The following is a 27,752-nucleotide window of genomic DNA, read 5'->3' on the forward strand; positions in this document are numbered from 1 at the left end:
ATGCATAACTTCCCATAGGGACAAGTCAATGTTACAAATCTTCTAATCTACATAAGAAATACAATACTACCTCTTTTCAAAGTAAATAAACCAGAAGGAAAGCATTAGTGAGAGAAACGAAAAAGTCTAGTAAAAGATGTTCCTATCTTTACAAGTACGTATTTAAGACTAGAGATTTCTTATCAAAGACTTTTCTAAGTGATAAACTCAAATGACTGATTTAAACCTACAGCCAAGGGAGGACAGTATCTTCTTCTACTGATGAGTTTTTAATCAGAGATTAGGATTATACCAAATTTCTAGTAAATGCAATTCAAACATTTATTTTTTTTTTTGGCAAATGTAAATATACCTTTTTAATTCTCTGCTTTTCTTCTTCAGAAACTTTGAGTTTAATCTCCAGACTTGAAATTTTCTGCTGAAGCTGTACGTTTGATACATTGGCTCCAGGATCCTCAGAATCATCCACAAGAGCAATTGTTCCATTACTTTTCTCATCAGTTAAACCCAATGGAAAAAGTGAGATATCCAGATGAGTGTGTGTTGATTGCTGAATCTAAACCACATTAAAAAAAAATACACAAGAGGGGAAAGTTTACACTGTACCAATAACGAAAACATCCAAAGGGCACCAGAAACCACATTTGGAAATTAAGTTGTAGCAAAGGTTCCGAAATTATTTCACCCTTTAAGTAAATCAACAGAAGACCTCAAACTGTTACAACAACCTGATCTTTGCAGTAAGAAACAAAATTTCCTCTAAACTTGAGAGTTTAAAGCATTTATTATTTTGCAAGCAGAGCACTAAAAAATTTAAAATTTTTTCTTATGCTTGAGAATGTATAATTAAGTATAGACATACCTAATACTCTTCTTGAATTTACACATACACACAGAATTTGTTTATATTTTAAATTTAAATCAGAATTTGAAATTTATCAATAACCTCTAATTGATCACTTTCTAGTAAAGATAACAGGTGACTCAAGATTTGGAAATCTGGACAATCTCCAGCATCTAACACAATGCCTAGATTAATAAATATCTGAATGAATAAATCCTATGACTGCTGTCTCTTTGGTTTTTACTCTAAAATTTAAATGAACACTCTACTACCTACAAACATATGGTAAGCTTCCCTGAAAAGAGAAAATATTATCCCCTTTTGGCAATTATTTTCCCTTTTGAAATTCAAGATCTCAAATGCAAAGCTAAGGCCATTTTAATAAATGAGATACTCAAACTATATTTTGTTACCTACGGCTACTTAAATACCTTGCAATTGTGCCACAAAACAAATATATTATTCAGTTATTTTAATTCTAGATACTAGCCTCAAAGTTAGAATATCTTCAGAACTATTTATTTTAGAAAGTAAAAAAAAAAAGAAAAGAAAAAAAATAAATCATAAAAGCTTCAATTAAATCTGTATTTTTTTTAGGTATGCAAACTTCCTATAAAAATATGCTTGTCTTTACCTGTGCTTTAGGAATAGTCTGACTGACAATGATGTTGTCTGCATGTGTATTCTCTGGTGATGAAATGATGGGCTCAGAAGAGAGGCAGCCAACTGACGGAGAAGAGTGGTCATGGTCCAGTACAATCTCAGGAGAAGCTGGAGAAAGATGCACTCCAGACACTGAAGGAAAATCAGAAAAAAAAAAAAAAAAAAAAAGGATTATTTAAGAGAAAATAAAGAACAGGTTGAAGAGAAGAGAGACAGCAGAGGGAGGGAAAGGGAAACAAGTAAGGGAAGTAAAAGCAATGAGACTGAAAATGAGGATTCTATGACTATTCCTCAGGGACAATTATCTGAAATCTAAAAAACTAGTGTTTCTAAATTTAACATGACATTTCCATTTGAGACCCAGGCAAAAACAACAATTTAATAACGTCTTAGTGTTTACATACTAACACATTACCATAAGAAGTGCATTTCCAACTCAGAGAAAGTATTCAAATACATTATCTATCTATTCGGTTAGTTAAGAAAAAGCACTAGCACGCCTACGAGTGCCAGGCACAGGCACTAGGCCCTGAGGAGAGAGCAGTGGACAAAACATGCAGCCGTGTGAGCGATGACCTTATGATCCAGCAGCCAAGTCAAATCATTCATTTGTTACAATAAAGTGAGCTAAAGAGAAGAAAATTACTTTAAAATAACTAATCCAACTGTCTCTGTGTTAACTTCTTCTTTTGCAACAAAAGATTTTTCACTTTAAAGTCAATTTTAGTTTGCTGAACTGTTTCTACAGACAAATAATGTTGAAACATAATTCCATAATTAGTTCCACAACAAAACATTATTAGATTGTGTGTAGGGTTCAAATACAATGTCATGAAAGGAAAGTCAATTGCCAAGCATGAAATAAGACAAAAATACTGATGAGGGCAAAATAAACAGAATACATTTTATTTTCCCAAATGTTCTTTCTAAAAATTCAAATACATTTGGATTATGGGTTTTAAAATTTAAGAAGAGTAACAATCATTTTAGCGGTAATCCATTTATACGTTTTGACTTTCTAAATTATAAAGACCTTTATTCCACATTGGCATCAGTAGCAACTCAGCGCAGTTCTATCATAAATTCTGGAAGGCAGCTCACAATGGAAATTGCATTTTTCCCTAAAGAAAGACATTTATAGGGTCATTAGGTATTAACAAACTAAAGAATATATAATTTCTGGTTGGTATTCTATGAGATCATTTAATTATCTTATATGCACTTCTATTGTGTAGCAATATTGTGTTTTAAATACTATGTGCCCATTGATTAAGGTATTCTAGCTTCTCTCACAGGCATTTCACTATTTTAACTGAAATATAGAGGACTAGAATTTCAACTCATGTTTGTAATTGATATATCTTTCTCAGAAATTTCTTTTTTCTAATCTTCACTATTCTATGTGCTAACAGATTTCCATAAAATGTGAAAATATTCTAACTTTAATTCTGAATTATAATCCATAACAAAATATTACTAATTAATTTTTAAAGGTATAAAAATAAGTACTATGGAGGCCGGTGCAGTGGCGTAGTGGTTAAGTTCGCGCCCTCTTCTTTGCCAGCCCGGGGTTCTCAGGTTCGGATCCTGGGCGTGGACCTACGCATCACTCATCAAGCCATGCTGGGGCGGCAGCCCACATACAAAATAGAGGAAGACTGGCACAGATGTTAGCTCAGGTCCAACCTTCCTCAGCAAAACGAGGAAGATTAGCAATGGATGTTAGCTCATGGCCAATCTCCCTCACCAAAAAATAAAAAATAAAAATAAGTACTATAGTATAATAAGAGGAAATACAGCCTTGTGATTAAGAGCACAGACTCTGGAACCATATTGCCATACCCAGTATAGAACAACTGGCAAGTTGACTTAACTTCCCTCAGTTTCCTCATCTGTAAAATTGGCAGAGAGCTGCTGATGAGGTTCACATTGACTAAAATATGTAAAGCTTTTAGCACCATGCTGATATTATGTTCATCATCATTCCAAAGATTATTAAAATTTGTTTAACAAGTCTGTTTATTTCTGGGCATAAAGGGTATGTGTGACCATGATCCTAGGTTCAAGGAAGTCTTAAAAATATCATTCTGATCCAACATCTGAACATTTTAACATCTCTTTATGTCATTCACATTTATAGCCATAATCTAAGATAAGATGTCATATTGTCCCAAGTTAAATTCTCATTCTGTAATATTAAATGTTCAAGTATATCATATTAGGGAAAGGAGGAGGGAAAATGGGTAGAATAACGGAAGGGAGGGAAAAAGGAAAGAAAAGAGATGAATAAGGGGAAGAGAAAGGGATTCGTTTAGGAAGGAAAGTAGGGAGGGGGAAAGGGTGCATCCTCAACCTCACACTTTCCACTAGTTACCACCACCCTATTACTCTTTCCTTTCATAACCAAATTTCTTATCTACAAATGATTCCTGTCTCTATTTCCTTCTTCCTCACCCAACCCTCATCACTCCACTGGACCCATCATTTAAGACATTAATTTTCCTTTCAATTACTATTAAGTCAAATGAACACTTCTTATCTATCTTTCTTTAGTTCTCCAGAGCACATGATACTAATGACCCTCCCTTCTCCTTGAAACTCGTCCCTTGGCACCTGTGAACCACTATAACCTAGATTTCCTCCTAACATTTTGACTATTTTTTCCTTGTTTCCTTTTCAGGCTCTTTCTCTACTCAATCTTAAGTTTCACTGTTTCCTACACCCTCTGATCTTCTCAATGTTCACATTATTCTTACCAATTTCAAAACCCATTATTTAAATTACCACCTATAAGCTAATGACACCTAAATTCTCATGTCTAGGACAAACCACTCTGCAGACCTCCAGATCCATATACTCACCTAACTACCAAGCAGTTCCATTTAGCTGTCTAGCAGGTACGTCAAACATATCCATCATCTTATATAAACCTGCTTTGCTTCATGTTTTCCATCCTAGTTAATAGTATCTCAATGAACTATTTGCCCATGCCAGAAATAATACCAACTTCACTCCAGTCACACTGTGCTACTAACAGTTCCCTGATTATGCCCTATTGTTCAATACCTCTGTGACCTCACAATATTACTGCTTAAGTAAAAGCCATAGCTGTGGAGACAGAAACAGACTCAAATTTGAACAATAACAACATACTAATTATGCAGCCTTGGGGAAATTACACAAACCCCTCTAAGTCACAGTTTCCTCTTCTGAAAATGAGGAAATATTAGGTACCTCAAAACAATGTTATACTGCTTCATTTAGATAATGTATATAAACTACTTAGCTGTACCAGATAGCTATATGGTAAACATTCAATAGATGGCAGCTGTCATTGAAATTATCATTTGTCAACATTCAAAAGAAACTTTTCCAGGAATCTTTTCACCTACTCCATTACCCACCCAACCACAATATAATTTTAATTTCCCACTGTCAATGTATTACAGAATTTCTAAGAAACAATGACAATTAAAACATTAAATGTAGTGTTTAGAAAAAAAATATATATACCCTTGAACACTTCAATCAATAAAAAAAAAAATTCAGTGAATTAAATTCCAAGCTCATAAACTAAAATAGAAACAAAGAAAACTTAAAAATCACAGTAGAGAAAATAATAAAGATAATGCAGACATCAAAGTAGAGCAAGAAAAAAAAAGTAGATCTAAGTAATCAAAATTCTGAATTTCTAAAAAAATTCAAACCAAATAGTAGTTAACTTATTAACAATAAAAGAGGAAAAGTATAAATATACAAATTAAATGATGAAGGGAAAATAACAATTAAAACAAGAAAAAAATTTTTTAAATCATAAAATTCCTCTACAGACTACAGAAATAAATAAATAGTAAGTAATTTTAAAATCTAGATAAAATGGGCAATACTCCACAGAAATATAGTTTACAAAAGTTGATATGATTAGAGCTAAAAAAAATACTTTAAAAAATAGATCTATTTCCTTGGGGAAAAAAATACTTATCAGGCAACTACCCCACAGATAAAGCATTTCAAGAGGAATTCTACCAAAAATTCAAAAAATGTATAATCCCAATACTCTAAAACTGTTCCAGAGCATTAAAAATGAAGGAAAACTTTATTAGAATTATATAACATTAACATAAATTGATAGCTAAGCCTAATAAAGACAGTACAAAAACAGAATAGTTAGAGATTTTTAGAGTATCACTTAAAAATAATGAGGTAAAAATTCTAAATAATAAGGTAGTAAATAGACTCTAACACCATATTGAGAAAATGATATGCAATGAACAAGTCAGATTTGTTCCAGGAATGCAAGGCTGGTTCACTATTTGGGAATTTATTAATTTCATATTAATAGACTTGAAGAGAAAAATGATATAATTATCTCTAAGACTGGAAATGCTTTTGATAAAATCAAACACCCATATCTGTTAAAAACACTCAGGAAAACAGAAATTGATGGATACTTTCTTAACATGATAAAACATATAGACCTTAGTCCTAAAATCAGCATGTTAATGGAGAAGTAAAGGTGTTTCCTCTATGATAAGGAAGGAGACAAGGATGCCCACCTTCTCCATACCATTTAACATTGCACTAAAGGCCTGAGCCAATGCAATTAGACAAGAGAAATTAAGGAAAATAGGAAAAGGAAAACAACTATCTCATGTTCCTACTAACTCAAACAACAAACACATTCAATAAAGTAGTAGAATATCAACTCAATGATCAGAAATCGACAGCATTCATATGTAAAAACCATAACTATTTAGAGGATATAATGGTAGAGAAAATACTATTTTCCATAGCAACCATGAAGATAAAATAATTAGTAATAAATTTAGCAAGAAACATGAGGAAAACTTTAAAACACTTCTGAAAGACTGAAAGGTACACCTGATCAAAGGTAATGATACCCCTTATAACTGAATAGGGCTACTAAACATCATAAAGATGCCAGTCCTCCCTTAGTTAATTTATAGGCCCAATATAATCCCAATAAAAGTTATTAATAAGCTTTTTTATAATGGAGCTTGACAAATGGACATTAAACATCACATGGAAAAAGTAAAAATGCAAAAATAGACAGGAAAGTATTAAATATAGGAAAATACTAAAAAAGAAATGTATAAGGAAGATACTTGCCCCTCTTATTAAAATATACTAAATTAAACTATATTAAAACATACTACTGATCTTAAGATATATTGAATTAAGTTATAGTAAAAAACATACTTTAAACCTTTTATAATTAAAATAGTGTATTTATTTGGTGCAACAATAAACAGACCAGAGAAACATACCAGAAAGTCCAGAATTAGACTCATGCAGGTGTGAGACTTAAGTATATGATGAAAGCGGCATTTCAAATCACTGAGGCCAATATGGGCTTGTTAATAGATGTGCTAGAACAACTGATTAGCCATTTAGCAAAAGATTAAATTAGACTCCTATCCAACACTAGAGACAAATAATTAAACTCCAAATGGATCAAGGATCTAAATATAAAAAAATGAGACCATATAAGTACTAAAAAAAATTTGAGTGAGTTCTTCTTTGGATATAAGAAAGGGTTTTTAAACTATGACTTGATTCCAGATATAATAAAAGAAAAGATTAATAAGTTTTACTACATAATATATAAAAACATTTTGTCTATCAAAAACTATCTTAAATAAAATCAAAAAACAACTGGCAAACTAAAAAAAAGATATGTGCAATATGTATCACAGACAAGGGTTAATATTCCTAATATATAAAGAACATTTAAAACTTGGGGGGGAAAAGATTGAAAAAAGAAAACAGCCTATAAAATAATGGGCAAAAAGTGAGAACAAACAATTCACCAAAAAGTAAATATACAAACTGCCCTTGCATATATGAAAAGATGCAGATACATGAGTCTACTCATTTGTCATAAAAGAAACACAGGAAAGATAAAGCCAAAACTAACAAGAGTGATAAATGGAAGACAGGTGAAATTAAGTGGAAAGACAGAAGAAATGAATAGTAGGAAATATCTCTTCTCTGAGTATAGTTTTTAAATATGGTTCCAAGTTTAGTACAGACACAATTTGCTTCATTTCAAATGTGAAATCTTTGGTTTTCTAAGACTTAGAGGATACAAGATCAGCATATATCCCTTTACAGCAATAAAGCTAATCAAAAGTGCAATGAATGGCAGTTCTTCACTTTTAACTTTGTAACAGTAATTAGCAAAGTCACTGGGCATATCATTTTTCATTGACAAACTTCTTCTAAAACACAAAAAGCCCCCTACGTCAGAACACCACACAAGCAAAGGAGCACCAAGTTTCCAAACAGCAAGCAATTTTTTTTCCAGTAATTTTGTCTGTGGTCAAGTCTGTTTTGTTTATATAAGCATAATAACTCTTGTAAAGTCTAAACAAGAAACAGGTGTAAATACCCGTGCACTTTTAACTATACCCAAAGAAACCTGTTTATCTCTGTTAACGATTAAATAATTCAAGAGGAGAACACCAATAAAATGATAATGGTTTTTACAACTTTTAACTTAGAAAATACTTTTGATCTTTAATTTTCATTCAAACATTCTCTTACCCAATCCAGGCCCCTCCTTTTCACCATTCTTTCATCTCACAGGTCCCTTAGAGGCTGGTGATTACTTTCACAAACCGTCATCTCACTCAAACCCTGTGATACCCCGATTTATTATCAGGTCTATGTATGAACCCACTTTTTCCTGCTCAATGCTCATTAGTGAGATTTTTGAAAGTCACTCATGTAGGAAAATCACTCATTTATGGCAAATAAAGAATATCCAAGAATTGAGAAAGATCCAAATAGTATATCTAAATATGAAGATTTGTAAGTAAATGCAAAATACAAGGATAGATATTTTTTTAACTGACAGAAAACAGAGTAAAAGTCAGTGTTTAGAAAAGTATTACTTCTCTCCAAGGAAGGTTCCCTACAGGAAATGCCCCTTGATTTATAATTTAATGGAAAATGTAATTCAATGGACTTCAAGATATATCTAGGATATCTAGGTTTGAGATTTAAGGAGAAATATATGATAGCTTAAAAATGGCTAAGAGGCAGGAATACAAGAAACAAGAATGGTCACTTTCTTAATAAAAGAGAGATGACATAATTGATGAAATTTCTACCACTTTAGTTATTTTTAATTATTCTCCAGAATATTTTATAAATAAAGGCTCCATTTTTACTTGCCTCTGAGGAATAATAGTGTGTTCCTATTTTAGGCAACACCATATACCACAAATTGTAATGAGCAATTTTTAGAATTATACAAATGACTACAGAAACTATGTTTTAATTTCTAAAAGAGACATGCAGAGGTCGAGGCCTCATAATCCACTGCTAGCATGGTCAACACAAAATCATATAAATATAAATTTTTGAACACAGAAATCATCTATTATGATGGCAGGAAGAAAATCCCACAGAATCCAAAAAATAAATAAAAATAGAAACAAACTAATAAAGTACAGACAGCACTAATGAGTAATAAGTTTGAAGACTATAGAAGAAATATTTCAAAATCATAAATATATCTTTAAGCCAAGTTACTATCTAAAATCTGAGATTTTTTTCCTTTAACACTTGCTCACACAAAGTGACCAAACATAGGCAAATTCTAAGCAATTTCCCAGGAGAAAGAAAAAAGTGATATCATAAGTTAGAGTGATATGCTGAGACAGCTTTAGACTCCTCAGTTTATGGAAACTGGATCCTTAAGAGTTTCTTTTAGACACCAAAAGCAAAGGCAACAAAAGCAAAAACAAACAAGTGGAACTAAACTCAACTGAAAAGCTTCTGCACAACAAAGGAAACTATCAACAAAATAAAAAGGCAACCTATTGAATGCAGAAAATATTTGCAAATGATATATCTGATAAAGGGTATATACCTGATAAGGGATATATCCAAAATATATAAAGAACTCATACAACTCAACAACAACAACAACAACAAAACCCAATTAAAAAAAGCACAGAGCATCTGGATAGACATTTTTCCAAAGAAGATACACAGATAGCCAACAGGTACATGAAAAGGTGCTCAACATCACTAATCATCAGGAAAATGCAAATCAAAACCACAATGAGATATCACCTGTGAGAATAGCTACTATCAAAAAGACAAGAAATAACAAGCGTTAGTAAGGATATGGAGAAAAGGGAACTCTTGTGAACTGTCGGTGCGAATGTAAATTGGTGGAGCCACTATGCAAAACAGTATGGAGATTCCTCAAAAAATTAAAAATAGAACTACCATACGATCCAGCAATTCTACTCCTGGGTGCTTATCCAAAGAATACATAAACATTAACTCAAAAAGATATAAGTGCTCCCATACGCAATGAAGCATTATTTATAATAGTCAAGATATGGAAACAAAGTGTCCATCAAAGGATGAATGGGTAATGAAAATGGGGTATGTATGTGTACGTACACACACACACACACACACACACACAATGGAATATTATTCACTCATAAAAAAAGAAGGAAATCAACCTGGATAGACTCTGACAGCATTACACTAAGTGAAATAAGTCAGACAGAGAAAAACAAATACCATACAATCTCACTCATATGTGGAATCTAAAAGAAAAAAAAAGTTCATCGATACAGAGAACAGATTGGTGGTTGCCACAGTTGTGGGGTGAACAAAATGAGTGAACAGGGTCAAAAGGTACAAATTTCCAGTTATAAGTTATGAGGATATAATGTACAACATGGTATCTATAGTTAATACTGTATTGCACATTTGAAAGATGCTGAGAGCAAATCATAAAAGTTTTCATCACAAGAAAAAATATTTTGTAACAATGTGTGGTGACAGATTTTAACTAGACTTATTATGGTGATCATTTCACAATATATACAAATATCAAATCATCATGTTGTTTAACTGAAACTAATATAATGTTATATGTCAATTATACTTCAATTAAAAAAAAGCTTCTTTTAAAACTCATTACAACATGATGAGACACTTAATGGAAAAAAAGTGTTTGTGCTCTTTTTGGGACTCCTTTATCTATTCACTCATTCAAAATACAACTGTAAAGTACCACTATATTCAAGACAATATGCAATGAATGATACAACACAATCCTTTACATTGGAAAATTTACCCTAACAATATCATTGGTATTGAAATAATAAAGAATAAATAAATAAATCCTTATCTAAAGTACTTAGTGGTTCGATATTATGGAAAGACTTGCCATTGTGTGTAGAGTTGATACCACTGTTGGAACATCACATATATCAAATGATTAAAATAAAATACTAGTGTGCTGCACTTAATAGGCATTTACCAAACCAATCTACTCTTGAGAATTTATTTAGATACTTTTTGGAAATATTTTAAATATTAAATATTTTAAATATAATATAAAAAGATAATTTCCCCAAAAACAGGTAAAATTTGACTCTCATAGAAACCTAAAGTGAATACATGTGAAAGATTTTATTCTACTCATACAATGAGGGAATCAGGCAAATGCTATAACCAGGTCAAAGGAAAAGTCAAAAAAGAACAAATTTATGGCGAGTAAAGGAATGCTGAAATGAATTGCAAGTGGAAGTGAAACCGTTTTTTTCCAAAGGGGAGAAGGAAGTCAATCAAAACTCTACTAGAAATCACAGAATTTACATGTCTATCAACTACCTACAACATATAAAGAGCTGTAAAATATAAAATAGGTCAAAGCCAATGAACAGGGCTAGAATTAGATAACCCTGAAATTCATGCTGAATGTACACAATGCATAATTTTCATTAAAAAACACTTTGTTTTACATGACCAAAAAGAATAGCTAAAATTTCTGTTAAGCTAAGTGAAATGAAGAAAGGAGAGAGAACTATTAGTGACTGAATATATACTTTGCACCAGGCATTGTGTAAAAGATTTTTTGTGTGTCAAGTGATTTGATCCTTACAATAACAACCATTTTATAAATGAAGAACCTAAGATCATAGGTTTAACTATTATGTCCATGATCTCACTTCTAAAAGACTGTCAAGTCAGCATCAGAACTCATGTCTGACTCAAAAGCTGTGTCACTCTCTCCACTCCACAGTGATTAAAAACGCAAGTTAAAAAACATCATAGGGTTTTGGGTTTGTGTGTGTGTTTATGTGCATGTGTTTCCTAATAAGTAAACAAATAACGAAAAACACAAGACAAGAAAACAAAATATAGACCATCTAATAGTAAAAGCATAAACCAAAAAAAAAGAGAAAGATGAAAACTTAAGAAGAATTTAATAAAACTAATGTTCTCAATGAAGTGTATATTTAAATGATACCAACAATAGAAGTTACTGTTCTGTTATTAAAAGCCTAAAAAGAAAGAAAAACATGCCTAGCTAGCATATATACAGTAATTTAACGATGCCAATTAAAAGAACAAAGTAAAACCAGCAGTCCTCAAATAAACTCTTACTATATCCTATTGTCAATGGAAAACAAAACCAATGAAGTACAACAAAATTCAAGTCCACTTCTGCCCTTCCAGTTAATCAAATGGCAAAGGAAATCTAATTATAGTATGTGAATATTAGCAAAATGCAATTCACAATTATTTCTTCTTTCCTCTCTTTCTTTTAACCTTGAATACAAAGCTTGCCACAATTTCCATTCTCTTTAAGCTTTGGAGATTATTTTCTATTCTCTCTTTCTTCTATGTGTACTATTCTTTCTTCAATTGTAGATCTCTTCTTCTCTTATTCTCTGAAAGAGTTTCTATTATTGCTACTATTTTCTCTCTATATGCCCAGCCACTCTTGCTATAAATCTTTCTATAATGTATATTAATACTTTTTGACTTAATCATTGCGTGTCTTGAAGTTAAAATATTTTTCTTTTCTTTTCCTGTTATCTACATCATAAAATAGAAATATCAATAAAGAAGGTTTCATAGCAACATACTGACAGGTATAAGTAGACTACAACATAACTTCCATTTGCCAGAAGCTCACTCAGCCTTCTAAGATGAAATAAATGTCCCCATAAGAATTTTCAGAATTTACATAAAATGAGTATCACTGTATACAAACAGAACTGTTCACTTTAGAATTTTGGGGGTATTTTCCCCACATTTAAGTCTGAAGCATCCATACTATCCAAATAGAGTGCTATCTTTAAGTATTCCCATCAAAGTTAACCAGCATCTACATGACTATGTATATAATACACGCATGTGGCTTTTATAAACTTAATACATTTTATAACCATAACAGTTTTCAACAGCAGCAGACCAGCCTACTTTTTTATCAATATGACGAAAATATTATTCCTAAAAGAAAACTTAGTCACCAAACCAACATATTCTTAGAGCTAGGTATCTATAGCCATATACCATTAACCCAAAGTGGCGACTCCAAAGCAAAATTTGAGCATACTACAGATTATAAAACTTCTAACTCTAATGGATGTCACTATATCCTCTTTTCCAGTAATAGCAACTATTAGACACCTAAACTCCTAGAATTACCTCCCAGAAATTTTATACGCCCAACTCCAGAAGAAACACACAGTTTAAATAAAGTTCTATTACCATTATCGTCATTGAAATTGGTAAGCCATGTGGCTAAAATAAATTGAAAATGGTGTACATCTTGCAGTTCTCAAAGTAAAAATAAAAAAGAGGGATATGCCGGGGCCGGCCCGGTGGCGCAAGCGGTTAAGTGCGTGCGCTCCGCTGCGGCGGCCCGGGGTTCGCTGGTTCGGATCCCGGGCGCACACCGACGCACTGCTTGGCAAGCCATGCTGTGGCGGCGTCCCATATAAAGTGGAGGAAGATGGGCACAGATGTTAGCCCAGGGCCGTTTTCCTCAGCAAAAAAAGAGGAGGATTGGCAGATGTTAGCACAGGGCTGATCTCCTCACAAAAAAAAAAAAAAAAAAAAAAAAGAGGGATATGCCTTCATCTAAGAAATGTTTGTCACAAAAAAGTCCAATGAAATGCCAAAGTTATACTTCTTGGCAAGCATGAAAGACTAAAACAAACAAAAAAATGAAAATTCTAGTAAGACATACCAATGCTAGAAAACGCTATACTTTTTTTCAAAAACTCATGGAACGGGTGTGAAGCCTTACAAACTATTCATTTAAGGGAAATATCAATCAGAGCTTTAGAATATTCAGTATTTAACTTACCAAAAAAAAAGTAATAGTTAACTATAAATAAATAGTTAAATATAAATAAATAACATATATTTACTTCTCTCAGTGTTCCCTTTAAGAGAACTCAAGTCAACCCTCAAGAGAAAGCACAAAATAGCAAGGAAAAATTGAACTTTAAGAACCAGATTCACATACCAGTTCTACACTTAGAGCTCAGTATCCCAGGGCAGTCACTGGGCCTTGATTTCCTCATTTAAGAAAATGAACAAAACAACACTATCTTCCTCAAAAAAATTTTATGATAATCAAATAATATAACGACTGGGGAATTGCTTTAGAAACTAAAGTTATCAGAAAAATCATCACAGAAGTGATCAAAACACACAGATATGCAAAGGCTCCTAAATAAGAGAGAACTCTTCCCAAGCCAGAAAGACTGAAATATAAAATAATAATTTATCCAGGTAATATATATAAGAAATAATACAAGCAATCAGAAAGAAGACTGGCTGATCAGCCACAGAAACTTAAATAAAAGGAAAGATATACAGACAAATATTGGCAGAGTTCATCGAAGTATTATCCAGGGAAAAGGACACTTGTGCCAACATGTTAAATTGTTCCAGTCCTTTTGGCAAATCCATTTCTATAATCTGAAAGAAACATGCTATCTCACCATAATGTCATTAAACTCAATTTATTTAACTCTCTTTATTATAATTCCATGTTCACCACACACCTGATCATAATGTGGTTTACGATTTGTTCTGCCTATAGGGGAGAATGGACTCAGTATTCCATTCTCTGGCAGAAGAGTTTCTCATTGTAAATTAATAAATTGACATTTTGGTTTTATATTTAAGTTTCATAAGCTTAGTTTTTCTCCGAGAGATGAATCTACTCTCAACGTATTGACAAAATTAGATTACTGTGAAGTCCAGTTTCCAACTTTGAACACAGGCAAATTTAACAAGAAAATAACTGTCCATCTCTAAGGCCTCTTCGGAGAAAGTGTGCCAACTTCTCACCTGGTTACAACATCCCAGTGCCTGTAACCAAGACAGCAGATTGAAGAAATTTTACATTTTATGGTAAATGAGAACTAAAAAATTCAAGAGTCTTACCTAAATTATCCTACTAAACAGTAACACATTAAGACTACAATGGACCTTTCCTGATTCCTAATAGCACTTCTTCCCACCTATCCTCTATAATATAATATCATTTGGGGGAATAGTCTATGAAAAATTTTCAAGTTCATGAAAACAGAGTATGTTTCACACATTAAAAGTTTTGCTTCATTAGAGGCTATTTATAGAAGGAGACGTTAATTAATAAATTAATATTTCACAGGGAGTAGGGCAAAGGCCAGACCAAAAAAAAAAAGGAAAGAACACATCATTTCAGAGTAAATACACTACTTTTATCTAATCGTCATTACTGACCATGAATAAAATGCTGCTACTCTCATCCCAGCATACACAATTCACAAACACAAAGTAAAGCCTGGCCATGTTTATGGAGATGGAGGAGGACTGGCTGACAATCACTATTTCTAAAGACAGACATTAAATACAAAAGAGGATAATCACAAAGGGTGAAAGCAAGGATTGTTAGTCCAGAAAATCTAATTTGCATCAATCAGGCACCCTCAAAGCTATCAGTGTGCACTAAATTTTTATCAAGAAAACAAAGTTTATTGCTATTCCACATATGACAACAAATATGTGCCTAAAAAATACCCTAAAATACCCTAATAATTTGGGAGAAATGTCTGTCTCCAAAGCGAATTTTCTGCCACCAAAAAAAAGTTTGGGAAACTTCTGTTAACCAATTTAGGGTTGTGAGCAGAGATGATGTAGGAATTAAAGGCATCACTGTGGTAGCTGTGTTGAGAATAGACTGTTGCGGGCAAGAGTAGAAGATATGACATATGTTTAGTATGCTTTTTCAGTAATCTAGTCAAGAGATGCTGGTAACTCATACCATGATGACAAGAGTGGAGGTTATAAGAAGTGACAAAATACTGTATATATTTTGAAAGGATAGGTAACAAGATTCCCTGATGGACTGAATGTAGGGTGTAAGAGAAAAAAGAAGAATCAAGGATGACTCTAACGTTTTGATTAAGTGAATGGAAGGATGGAGTTGCCAACAACTAAGAGGGGGAAAGCTGCTGGTGGAAAAGGATAGCGGCAAAAAAGGAAGAACTCAAATCTGGACTTCACAATACCCAGAAGAGGGTCTTTTATTTCCAACTAGATACTTGGACTCTTAAAACTACCCTAGATCATAAAGGGCATCAGATTCACTCACAGGATACAGGATAGAAACACAACATACAAGCAACGTCAAAGGTTTCTCTTTTCACAAGAAAAGTCCCAGCAGCAAAAAAGGCGCTAATCTCTGCCTTCACCCAAGTCACAGTTCATGTACAAGGATACAAGATCTTCACAGGTGAGTGAGGCCCACCTTGGCTTAGAAACCAGTCACATGCTCCACAAGAGTCACTATCTCTTAAACAACCTTATAGGCATAGCTACTATGGTCTCAAAACAGACACATTCTGTTACAAGAATTAACACACTCAGCAAAGTCCAAAACCACAGCTTCAGGTATATACAGTTCATTCACAGAGCTCCCAGACAAGAGAGAATTTACTTATCAGGGTCATTTTTTATCTATGAGCACTGTTGCATGGTAACAAGGATGGCATTCTACGTCATCATGTATCCAGGGGAAGAGAGTCAGAAAGTTAACCCAACATCAAATATATCTTTAGAAAAGGACATGTTGATTTTAATTGTCTAATAGACATCCAAGTGGAAATAATGGACAATCTGTAGATTACATGAATCTAAAAAGGCTAGAGACTTAAATCTACTTAAAATAATAATCCTAGAAAGAAACAAGCAATTGAAACAATAACATTCAGCTTGACTACTTCTAAAAAAAGAAAGATTATCAAAATGTGCCTCTCAAGTGTCCACGTCGTATATACAGCAAAAAAAGCTTATTTTACCCTATGGAAACATACCTTTACCAATAAACAAACATTACTTTTCATGAAACAAAACATGTGCCATGTGAATACATTTTAAATTTAAAATCTAAGCAAAAATAGCAATAAAATAAAGATGATATTCTATAATTACAATCAAGTTTTAGAGTTATAAGCAACTCAGAATAATCTTGTAAGATTAGCAAAATTATCAATAATTCTACAACTTCCATTCTTTCACATATTTCAGCTTCTACGGTGAATAGCATCATTATCCCACAGTGTTCCTTATAACACATTAATTAGATTTAATTTGGAATAAAAAACACTGTTTTGTAATGACAAGATGATGGAAATTATCAAAGGTAAGAAAAAAAATCGCCAACCTAATAGTAATATACAAGGCCTTATTTTATTAATTGTAAATATTCTGAATAAAATTATTTTTCATTGTTTTTAACTGTCTCTTACTTGTGCTATATATACGTTTTGACCTTTAAATTATGATATTCAGAAGGCTCCCACTATCTCTTAAAATAGATCTTCAATTAAAACGTTGACAACTTCTTTCTATAAATACTGCACAGACAAGAAGAAAAGGAGAAATAATCTAAACAGATTCACTCATTTTTGACATTAAATCCAGGATGCTATCAGATTAGTCAAACAAAAGCATGTCCTTTCAGCAGCAATAGTCAGCACTTTTGAGAAACTTACAAAACTGCAATAACACAAACAAAATCAACAGATTAGGTTAAAACACTTCCCTTTAGTTACACTTCAGTTACTTCCTAGACACTATGCTGACTGAAAGCTACTTCTAATGGCAGAACCAAGGAGAAATATGATTATAGTAAAATTTATATTTAAATAAATATATAGACATATGCAAAAGAAAATAAAAATACTGTGATGGCTTTCTGATATGTCCATTTGAATAGGCTATAGTCACCAGTTTTTCAAAGCAACAGAAATTCCGCCTGTGGACTGCAGCTTCAATCTTGCCTGACAGTTCAAACCTGCCTTTCCTGATGGCCTGTCCTATGGATTTCAGACTTGTCTAGCTGGCCCCCAAAATCGTGTAAACCAAGTATCTGCAATATATTTCTTAATATATATCTACTACTGGTTCTTTTTCTCTGGTTGAACCATGAGTCTTACAAATACCATGTCCACACAAATATGATAATCAAGTCTTTCTCAAAACTGCCTGATGGACAAAAATCTTCCAATTTATTTAGACCAAACAGACTACTGCCAACATACATATCAATGCTTCGAACTCCTTCTAGAACAAAGTGAGTAACAAATAAATGAAAAAGATACACACAGATGGAAAAATGGACAGTACAAATCTCCCAACTTCAACAGAAAGCCATATGCATAGATTATCCTAAAGGTTTTGTGACTCTTCAATCATTGACAATTCTCTTTAATAGAAAGATGTTCATAAACAGGTACATATCATTTACCTATGTGTATGTTCTTCTAATCCAACATCCCATCTGTCATCATTATAGACATCCAGATTATAAAAAGAATTCTATATTACCTATTACCCATCATAAATGACACCTAGAATAAGACCAATTACCTTACAGACAGAATGTTTTTACAGCCAGTTTCAGTTTATGAATGCAGTATTTCAACCTGAATTAAACCATAAAACACACAGTCACATGGTAATTTCAGACATGAGAGATGCATACAGGGAAAAAATTAAGGACCTACAGAATATAGTTGAGGAAGCAGAGGAATAGATAAGTAATGTAAAAGAATAATTTAAAATGTTTTCTCTTCATATATAAGACATAAGAAAAGGAATGCTTTCTGACCTCTCTGAAATTCTGTCCCTTATATTTCAATCAATTTTATAAGATTATCAAAATACCTTCCTAAAATCTTCCAGTATTATCGAAATGAGAGCATGACTCTCAGCTTAAAAAGATCATATCGTAGAAAAAAGAGTTATGTACTTTCTGTTCTGTTCTGGACACTGATTTTTGTGTGTGTGTGTGTGAAGACGATTAGCCCTAACGTAACATCTGTTGCCAATCCTCCTCTTTCTGCTGAGGAAGACTAGCCCTGGGCTAACATCCGTGCCCATCTTCCTCTACTTTTTATGGGACGCCACCACAGCATGGCTTGATAAGCAATGCGTAGGTCTGCACCCAGAATCCAAACCTGCAAACCCTGGGCCACCGAAGCAGAGCATGCAAATTTAACCACTATGCCACTGGGCCGGCCCCTGGACACTGATTTTTTAAAGATGACAACCTGCACATATCATAGTGCTTTCTAAAAAATAATTTTTTTTAAAAAATTAAATATGTTTGGAGATTACTGTCTTCAAAGCACTTATTTGCATTCCCTGTTTATATTCCCAAACAACCCTAACAAAGCAGGTTGACAAAAATAAGCCCTAAAAAGGGAGATATGATGTCACCATATTTTAGTCTGAGCCTAATTTATTAGACTAACGTGTATGACTGAATACTGCATTTTATATATATACATAGAGAGAGAGCACACGTGTACTTGAGAGCACACATATCACGTGCTAGGCCAGTGAATCTTTACCTTCTTTAAGTAATACATAAAACTCAGAGTCTAAAAGAAGGTATGAACTTTTCTTCCCAGGAAAGTCCAATACTCATATGTGCACAAAATTCTGTATATAACTTGAGGGGTTTCATACATGCCATATTTAGAAATTTTTTCTAAAAAAGATAAGGCAGTTTCCCATCCTAAAGATCACATTCTAGTGAGGAGACATGTAAACAAATTATTATAACACATAATAGAAGATGTAGAAGATTAAGTATAAGTAAAGAGGAGAAAATGATTATATCTATCTTTATAAAAAAGATTTCACAAAGGACGTGATTCCTAGGTAGTCTTAAAATATGACATACAGCTTGCCAGAGAAAGGAAAGGCAAGAGAAAGAGGAAAATTAATATTTAAATAGCACCATCTCAGGCATATATACACATTTAATCTTTAATAGTATATATTATTCACGTTTAATCCTATATGTACGTATGATTATATTATATTATCTATTATATAAATCTATTATATAAATCTATTATATAAATATGAATATATAGCTATACAACGTAGATTATATAATATACACGTTTATGTGTATGTATGTGTGTATATTTACATTTGATCTTCACAATACCTTATTCGTATAAAAATATATTTGAACATAAGGCTTTTTCAGTTCTAAAACATTTATCAATTTTAATGTCCACTTTACATGATCTTACATAGAAATGTTTATATTACTTAACAAACCTGTAAATACATCACTATAAATTATGGGTTTACGAAATATGGCTTCAATTAGCCTTTAGGAAAACTAATAGCATATCTTTGAAATTTAATGTCCTGTAAATCTTAGGAGGTAAGTAAAACATAATTATAAAATTGAGGTAAGTAAAACATAATTATAAAATTAAAAATCTAAAAACAAAGAGCTTAAATTTCTCTAAATTACACATGCAATAACTATATATCAACCCATAAAAATATACATATAAATTTCAACAGACAAATGCAGAAAAGTTTATAGGATGGACTCTGTTACATTAGATTTTTTTTAATCTACAAAGAATTCTTAACTAATATTTGCAACAAGCAAAAGAATGAAGAGCTTTTCTAAACTAAATTTGACCAGTTAAACTTCTATACTTCCAGACTTGGAAAAACACTGTCCTCCTATAAAAACTTTAAAATTCAGTTGCCCCAAGAACTTAGTTGAAGGACTGACTGACTGATTCTCAACAGCAATTATGGAAATCAGAAGACAAAAGAGTAATAATCGCATTGTGTAGAGAACAAAATGACTGTCAATCTAGAACTAGGTGAAACTAACAAGAACAAGGACAAGCATTTCCAAACAAGCTTATACTGAGAAAGTTTGCCACCAACGTCCCTCTCTATGGAAAAAATTCTCAAAGACGCACCTCATGTAGAAGGAAAATGATTTGTGAAGGAGAGTCTAAGTTGCAAGAAGAAATTGTAAAAAAAAAAAACGATAAATATGCCAATATACTTTGTCTACATAAAACACTAATAATAATAACAATGACTTGTGGAGTTAAATATACATATATTAAATATATAAACACATATGCAGATTTTGGGGATATATATGTAAAAAATACTGGACAACAGTGTAACAACCAGAGAGGAAATTATTGAATTTCAAATGTTCCACAGTCCTTATATTTTTCAAGAGGAAGATAAAGATACTGATTTTCTTCAGGCTTTAATAAGTTAAGAATGCTTGTTAAAATTTCTAGGAAAACTGCCTAGAGAAGAGAAGCAGAGTACACAACTTTCAAACTAGTAAAGCAGGGGAAAAAAAAAACAAGAAAATCAATTCAAAACAGGTAAAAATAAAGAAAAGAAAGAGAAAAAAAATGGCAGTACAAATAGAAAGCCAAAACTACGATGGTAGAAAAAAGAACGATATATCTACATCAGTAATTACATTAAAATGTAGATGGACTAAATATTCCAATTCAAAGACAATGATTGTCAGACTGGATAAACAAACAAAATCTAGCATAATGCTCTTTATGAATGATATACATAAAAAACATACAAATGAGAAAAGAAACACCAGCTGAATTCTAATCAAAATAAAACTGCTGTATTATTATCAGACAAAATGGATTTTGGAGATAAAACAACTGTAGAGAAATAAAAAAGATCACTACATAATGATAAAAAGTTCAATACATCAAAAAGATATTCTAAATATAAATGCACCTAGTAACATAATCTCAAAACAGATAAAGCAAAAAGTTACAGAATTTCAACAAGAAGTTTATAAATCCACCATCATAAGAGATTGTAATATTTGTATAATATTTATATAAAATATATGTATATTCTGCAGTTGTCAAATACAGTATCTATATAGGTCCAGTGCAGCAATGCTTCCCAAACTTTAATGTGCATAAGCATCACCTGAGGATCTTATTAAAATGTAGATTCTGGAATGATAGGTCATGAATGGAGCCTGATTCTGTATTCTTAACAAGTTCCCAGGGGATGTCAAGTCACTCATCCTCAGATCACACTTTGCAACAAAGTATGTCTCATCAAATTACAAAGAATTGGTATTAAACTACTTCCTCTGCATAACAATCAAGTTAGAAAACAATAACAACAAAAATAACTAAGAAACCCCCATGCTTAGAAATTAAGAAATACTTTTAAAATAACTCAAGGATCAGTTCACACTGAATATTAGAAAATATTTATAATTGAAGGATTTTTTTAAAAAATCAAAACTGGCAAGATGCAGCTAATGCAATAATCAGAGGAAAAATTATAGCCTTGAATGCTAATATTTTAAAAGAAAGGTTAAAATTAATGTGATAAGCATCAAATTTTTAAAAATTAGGAAAAATAGGAGAATAAACCCAACAAAATAGAGCAAAGAAAATAATCACAAAAGAGAAATTAATAAATCAGAAAACAAACATAAAATTAAGAGTATCAATACTGTCAAAAGTTAATACCTAAAAAGTAAGATGTTCTCACCATCTCCCTCTTCTCTGCTGCAAAGTTTCAGGTCTTTCGGAAAGCCCTGCCTCCCTAAACATTACAGGCCCTTGCCCTGCTGACCCCTGTTTGGACTCAGGCAATGGTCTGATATCCTTCCTGGCTATAATGCAGTGTCCGCCTCACTCTCTCTGTTCCCACTATCCTGATACCTTAAAAGGATATCCTAGTTATAATTAAGTAATTATCTGTAATCATTGTTTAATTTCCGTGACCTTACTAACTTGTAAGATTCATGAAGGCAGACATCTCGTATGCTGAGAGTTTAGCTACGCTACTCCATGACATTGCTGCCTTGACATCCATTTTGTTTGGTGAAGCAGCCTGAAGGGAACTTAAACTAACACCAGCCCTCTCCTTCAAGCTCACTCCCTAGAAGACAGTCCATAGAGTCACAAGCAAATGTAAGTTCCTGATAGGACTTCCCTAACAGCCCTTGTGATCAACAGTTTCCCCTACCTCCCCGGGCCTTTCCCTCATGCACCCCTTAGATAAGACCTCCATGGAGTTTACCAAAACCCTGCTCTTTTGGTTTGAATTGACCAATCTGGCCTTTGCCCAGGAATCCCAAAGCACTCCACCCACAGACCCTAATAAAGGTATGTGCCCCAGATCCCACCAAGCTCTCTGTCTGCACTCTGCCTTGACCTTCCCACGTGGCCTCTCCAGGCATGCTGTGTACTTCCTCCAAGACCTGTGAGTAATAAACTTCTCTATTTCAATATCTCTTGTGGTCTGTTGTTGAACTGCAACTCGTCATCCAGCACCCTGTGCTCCACTTAACAAATGTTAATCTAACAAAGTCACAGCATTGTCTATCTTGTTTGTTTGCCATTATTCCCCCCGTACTTGGTACACAATAAATACTTACTGAATAGGAAAAAAAAAAATCAAGCAAGGGAAGATACAAAGTAAACAGTCTCACTCCCTAACTTCAACCAGGATCATAATCAATAAGAATCTAGTCTATCTTTCAAAATTTAGGAGAAATAAAATTCACAAATTTCATCAAACATATTCCATCAAAGTAAAGTACCTGTGTTTAGATCATAAGACCAAGGATTTAAAATACTTTAAGATTGTTCCTTTAGGAACCTAATGGAAGTTCAGTGTTTATTCACTAGACAAATGAACAATTCTATCAGCAAAAATTTCCTTATGTTTTACCTGCTGTGTGTTCACACAACATTAAGAAAATGGCTGAAGAAGAAAAGTAACAATTGATTTAGCTGACTAAAGAGTTTCTTAATAACAAAACTGCATGTAATATTTAATTATAGCATTTTGTCACCTCTGTGATGTCAGCCAAATTAAATTAAAACTTCTATCCAAACTAGCTGAATCACCTTTTACCCACTTTCCTTTATTCTGACCTCAGACTTGACAGATACAAAATGATCAAAACATTCATGTCAGGCAAACTTTCTATAGGATTAAGATTAGGTAAAAATTTCACTATTTATTCACAGTTTTAAAGTATATCCCTAAACATCTTTCTGTTCTAACGTCTAAGTACTTCAGGTAGTCTCTGTGTTGTTTATCCTAAAATTACTTGGCCATTATTAAAGGTCCATTATCCAAAACAATCTATCTGAGGAGGTCCACAATAACATTTAATTCAAGAAAACAAACCTCAAACAATTTTCAATTTTAATTTAAATGAAAGAAATTTTCACAATGAAATTATTAAAAACAATTATATCTTCACCTCAGCAATGTTTAAATAAGAAAGAAAAATTTTAATACATATTGGCTACAAGCCAATAGAATGCAAATTAATTATAGAAATCAGAGTGAGGTTAATAAAGACTTTGATTAGGCACAACAGCAATGCCCAAATTATGCAGGATTTTATAACTGCAATTAGATTATATGATTTATTCAAGAGAATATCCTATTAATAGGTACAACCTTTAGTATTCAATATAAAGATTACAACAAAATATCCAGAGGAATACCATAATAGGTCAAAATTACAGCCCCCAAAATTATAGTCAAATAATATGTTTTATACTTTGATATTCAGGAATTCACAAAAATGAAAAAATCCCAAACACTTCTAAACTTTAAAATGAAATTCCACAAACAGCCAACATTCACTGAGCATTCACTGTGCCCCAGCCCTCTGGGTGCCACTTAAAGAATGGGGGGCGGGGGCAGAGAGAGTAAGAATGGATGCAGGGAAGAAGCTGCTAAAGTCATCTAGAAAAGACATGATCGTGGCTTTGACAGGGGTAGTAACCAGGGTAGTAGAGAGAAGTGAAAAGATTCTCATGTTTGACTAAACATGTCAATGTTTAGGTCTAGAACCTACAGAATTTGCGATGGATGGGTTGTGGAATAGATAACTACAAGGAACAGAAAAAGATTCAGAAGACTCCAGTATCTCAAGAAACCATGGTACTCCCCAAAAAGGAAGCAGTAGAAATGCAGCGTCTACAGAAGGGAATAGCACTGAGATTTGAAGACACTGTTTGAAAAGATCAAATACCCAGTCTTCAAAACAAAGGAGAAAGTGCCTGAAAACTCAACCTGGCTGAGCACAAAGTGCAAGGTGATTTAAAATCCACATTAGCAACAACAGTGTTCATTAGAGACACCAGTCCAGAGACAACAAGCCAAGTGTGAGCAGTGCAGATCAGTCAGAGCCTCTGGTTATGCTGGTCCTATTGTCCTGTCACTCTAATGTTCCTGTGGGCCCCTCAACCCTCTGTCTGGCCACTTGAAAATTCCCAAAGTAGAAGAATCGATTGCTTCCAGCTACAGCTAGGCTAGGAGTCTAAAACAACAATCTCAGGAGTGAAGGGGCAGAGAGGGAGGGTGATGCAGGCAGTTCTGTCAGCTTCAAGTCTGGCCTTGGCCTCTAATATCCACACCAAAGACTTCAGATCAGACTGAAATTTATCCTAGTCTCATACTGCGCTATTCATCTGCAGTCCCTATATCTAAAGTCTAGTCCCCCTTCCCTCCCTCATGCCATCCTAACTGAGTGAACAGGATGATGACTTCTGCCCTTCAGAAGATTCAGACATGGGGCTCGCTGTGAACCAGGCCTAGGCCTGGCTCTCTGGCCAAAACACGGAGTCCTCATCCTCATGAAAAACAAGAATTCCAGACTCCAAAGGGAGGCAGATGCTCTCGACTCCACAGATTCCAGAACTAGGATCTGAAATTATAGAACAGATGTCAATTGAGACCTCTTACTGATCCCTTAAAGATACTGTGAGGACAGTACATAGGTTTATGAAATTCTTTCATGTTGTTATGTGTAGCTGAATTTTGTCAATTTTCCAAGTGTATAGTATTCTTTTATATAAACTTACCCCCAAAATATCAAAATTTCTACTTTTGGTGGACATTTAGGTTGTTTCTAGTTTGAGGCTACTATAAACAATGCAGAAATGAACACAATTTTAAACATTTAAAAAATACAATGCAACAGCTAAAGAGCATTTCAACCTACCATGCTACCACTAATTCGTCCACAGTCAGCTAAAGACTGCATTTTCAATGTACTCAAAATTATCATCACCTTCGACATGACCAACATTTTCTTACGTGTGAACATATAAATACGAAATCTGATATTATTTAGACTTGGAGAACAAGTTTGCCCTATGCTTATATTAGTAAAATTAATAAGTGAACTATGTGTCAGTTTTAAATAATCCTTCTATTAAGTCAGAGAAACAATATAAATTATCATCTAAATTAAAATAGCTTTGCTGAAAACACGTTAAGAACATTCACTGCATTCCTTTCCCTGAATTTGTGTCGGGATCTCTCCCCAAATAAACCTGAATATGAAACATAACATGGCACGTGATTCTTTCGAGTTTCCAAACACCTCAATAAATGGAGTATCCTCAATAAATGGATACTTCTGTAAAATAAATCTCACTAAAATGTTATATGGGAATGTCGAGAATAAAAAATGGGAAAAGTCCAGGAAAAAAAAAAAATGAATATTCACTGTAGGGCTGTTTATAACAGCAAGAAACAAGGAGTGAAATAACTGGTTACTTGAGTACTGGTATATCCATGTGCAACCACGAAAGTGAATTTGGAAGATCTACTAGTACTCCTGCAGAAAGCTCTTCAAGTTATTGTGGAAGAAAAAGCAAGAGGTGTTAGTATGTATTTACAGTATGCTGTCATTTGTGTAAAAAGAAGAGGAATCATTCACATTTTATATGCCTGGAAGGTATGTGGAGGGTTACAAAAGAAAATGTAAAACAAGTTATATTAGGGGAGTGGGACTAGGGGACTAGGATAAAAAAAGAAATTTTCACTGTATACCTTTAATATTATTTCCCTTTTCTTTCATGCCCTTGTACAACATATATGTGTATATATGCCTGTTTGTCAAAAACAATAAAAAGTGTATTTCCTGAGGCCAGAGAAACATAACTCAGAAAGATAGCTAAATAGAAATTTATAAATTGATATAAGAATACTGGGCAATGATTCCTACTGTTACTGAGCCAAATAGAGCCTAAGATTTTTTTTTTTTTTTTGCTAATTCTGGATTATGAATGATAGAGAGCACTATCACCTTATAGAAAAAAGATTCACTGTCAAACCTTCACTTTTCAGTAATATGAGAAAAATCCCTACAAAACTCTAATTTAAAATTTTTTTAGTATATTCTATTATATCCTAAAAATCAAACCACCGTTTTTTTTAAAAAGCAAGTTCAGAATCAAATAGACCAGATAAAGATTGTACCATAAAATACTATAAGAAAAACCAATTTAAACATTATTAAACAATTAATTGATATAATTAAAATATATACAAAAGGACCAAGTTTCTCTTATGTATTACAGTTCTTCATATTAATATTTGTGGTCTACGTTTATAGCTGTTTTTAGAGCAAATGTAATTTATTGGATTAGTACTGCGTCGGTTGGACCATGCAGTTAAAACCAGGCACCATGATTCACCTAGTGGAAGCTACTCATATTACAGACACTGTAACCAGAAAAAAAATTAAAAATAAACTTGGAACTCAAAATCTGGAAGAACACTTAGATATTGTCTAGTCCTTCAATTTATAGATTAAATAATTGAGTTTCAGAGACGTTACACAGTTAGTTGAAGGCAAAACCAGAACTCCTCACTCCACGGTCAGAGATATTCGACTCTAGACCACACTATAAACCTAATCTTCAAAGTCACAACAAATATCACTGATATATTCCCTATTATATGAATTAACGAGGACAGAAACTTCCATAAATCACTCAAAATCCACATAATGACTAATACTTACACATATAGTAATAACTCACAGCTTTATAGAAGCTATCATCTTAGTTATCGTTTATAAAAACTGGCTACAGAATAAAAGAAGGTGAGTTAATAACCTGGGAGATAAGGAAAAAAATACAAAAAGTAGCAAAAAGAAGCTATCTGGCAATCTTCCATTCAAATAATCTGTGTAAAGACATTACAAAATTAAATGGAAATCCAGTTTATGTCCTGGGAAAAATGTCCAGTGTGGATACAAAGTAGAAGGGACAGA

General features: G+C 33.0%; 1 protein-coding gene across 5 annotated transcripts in view; it reads right to left on the minus strand.

The window, feature by feature from the left end:
* Positions 1–27,752, minus strand: part of CCDC91 (coiled-coil domain containing 91) — a 338,801-nt gene that overhangs the window by 225,823 nt on the left and 85,226 nt on the right. For 3 of the 5 annotated variants that reach the window (XM_058558585.1, XM_058558587.1, XM_058558584.1), the window contains exons 4-5: positions 1,479–1,639; positions 353–556 (exon numbers count right to left, since the gene is read on the minus strand). In XM_058558585.1, the coding sequence (XP_058414568.1) occupies positions 353–556; positions 1,479–1,639 (365 nt within the window). Of the gene's footprint in view, positions 1–352; positions 557–1,478; positions 1,640–2,540; positions 2,629–27,752 lie in introns of all 5 variants that reach the window. The other 2 variants (XM_058558586.1, XM_058558588.1) reach the window with 2 other exon arrangements.

This window comes from Diceros bicornis, chromosome 17 (genome assembly GCF_020826845.1).
Source record: "Diceros bicornis minor isolate mBicDic1 chromosome 17, mDicBic1.mat.cur, whole genome shotgun sequence".
Classification (NCBI taxonomy): Eukaryota; Metazoa; Chordata; class Mammalia; order Perissodactyla; family Rhinocerotidae; genus Diceros; species Diceros bicornis.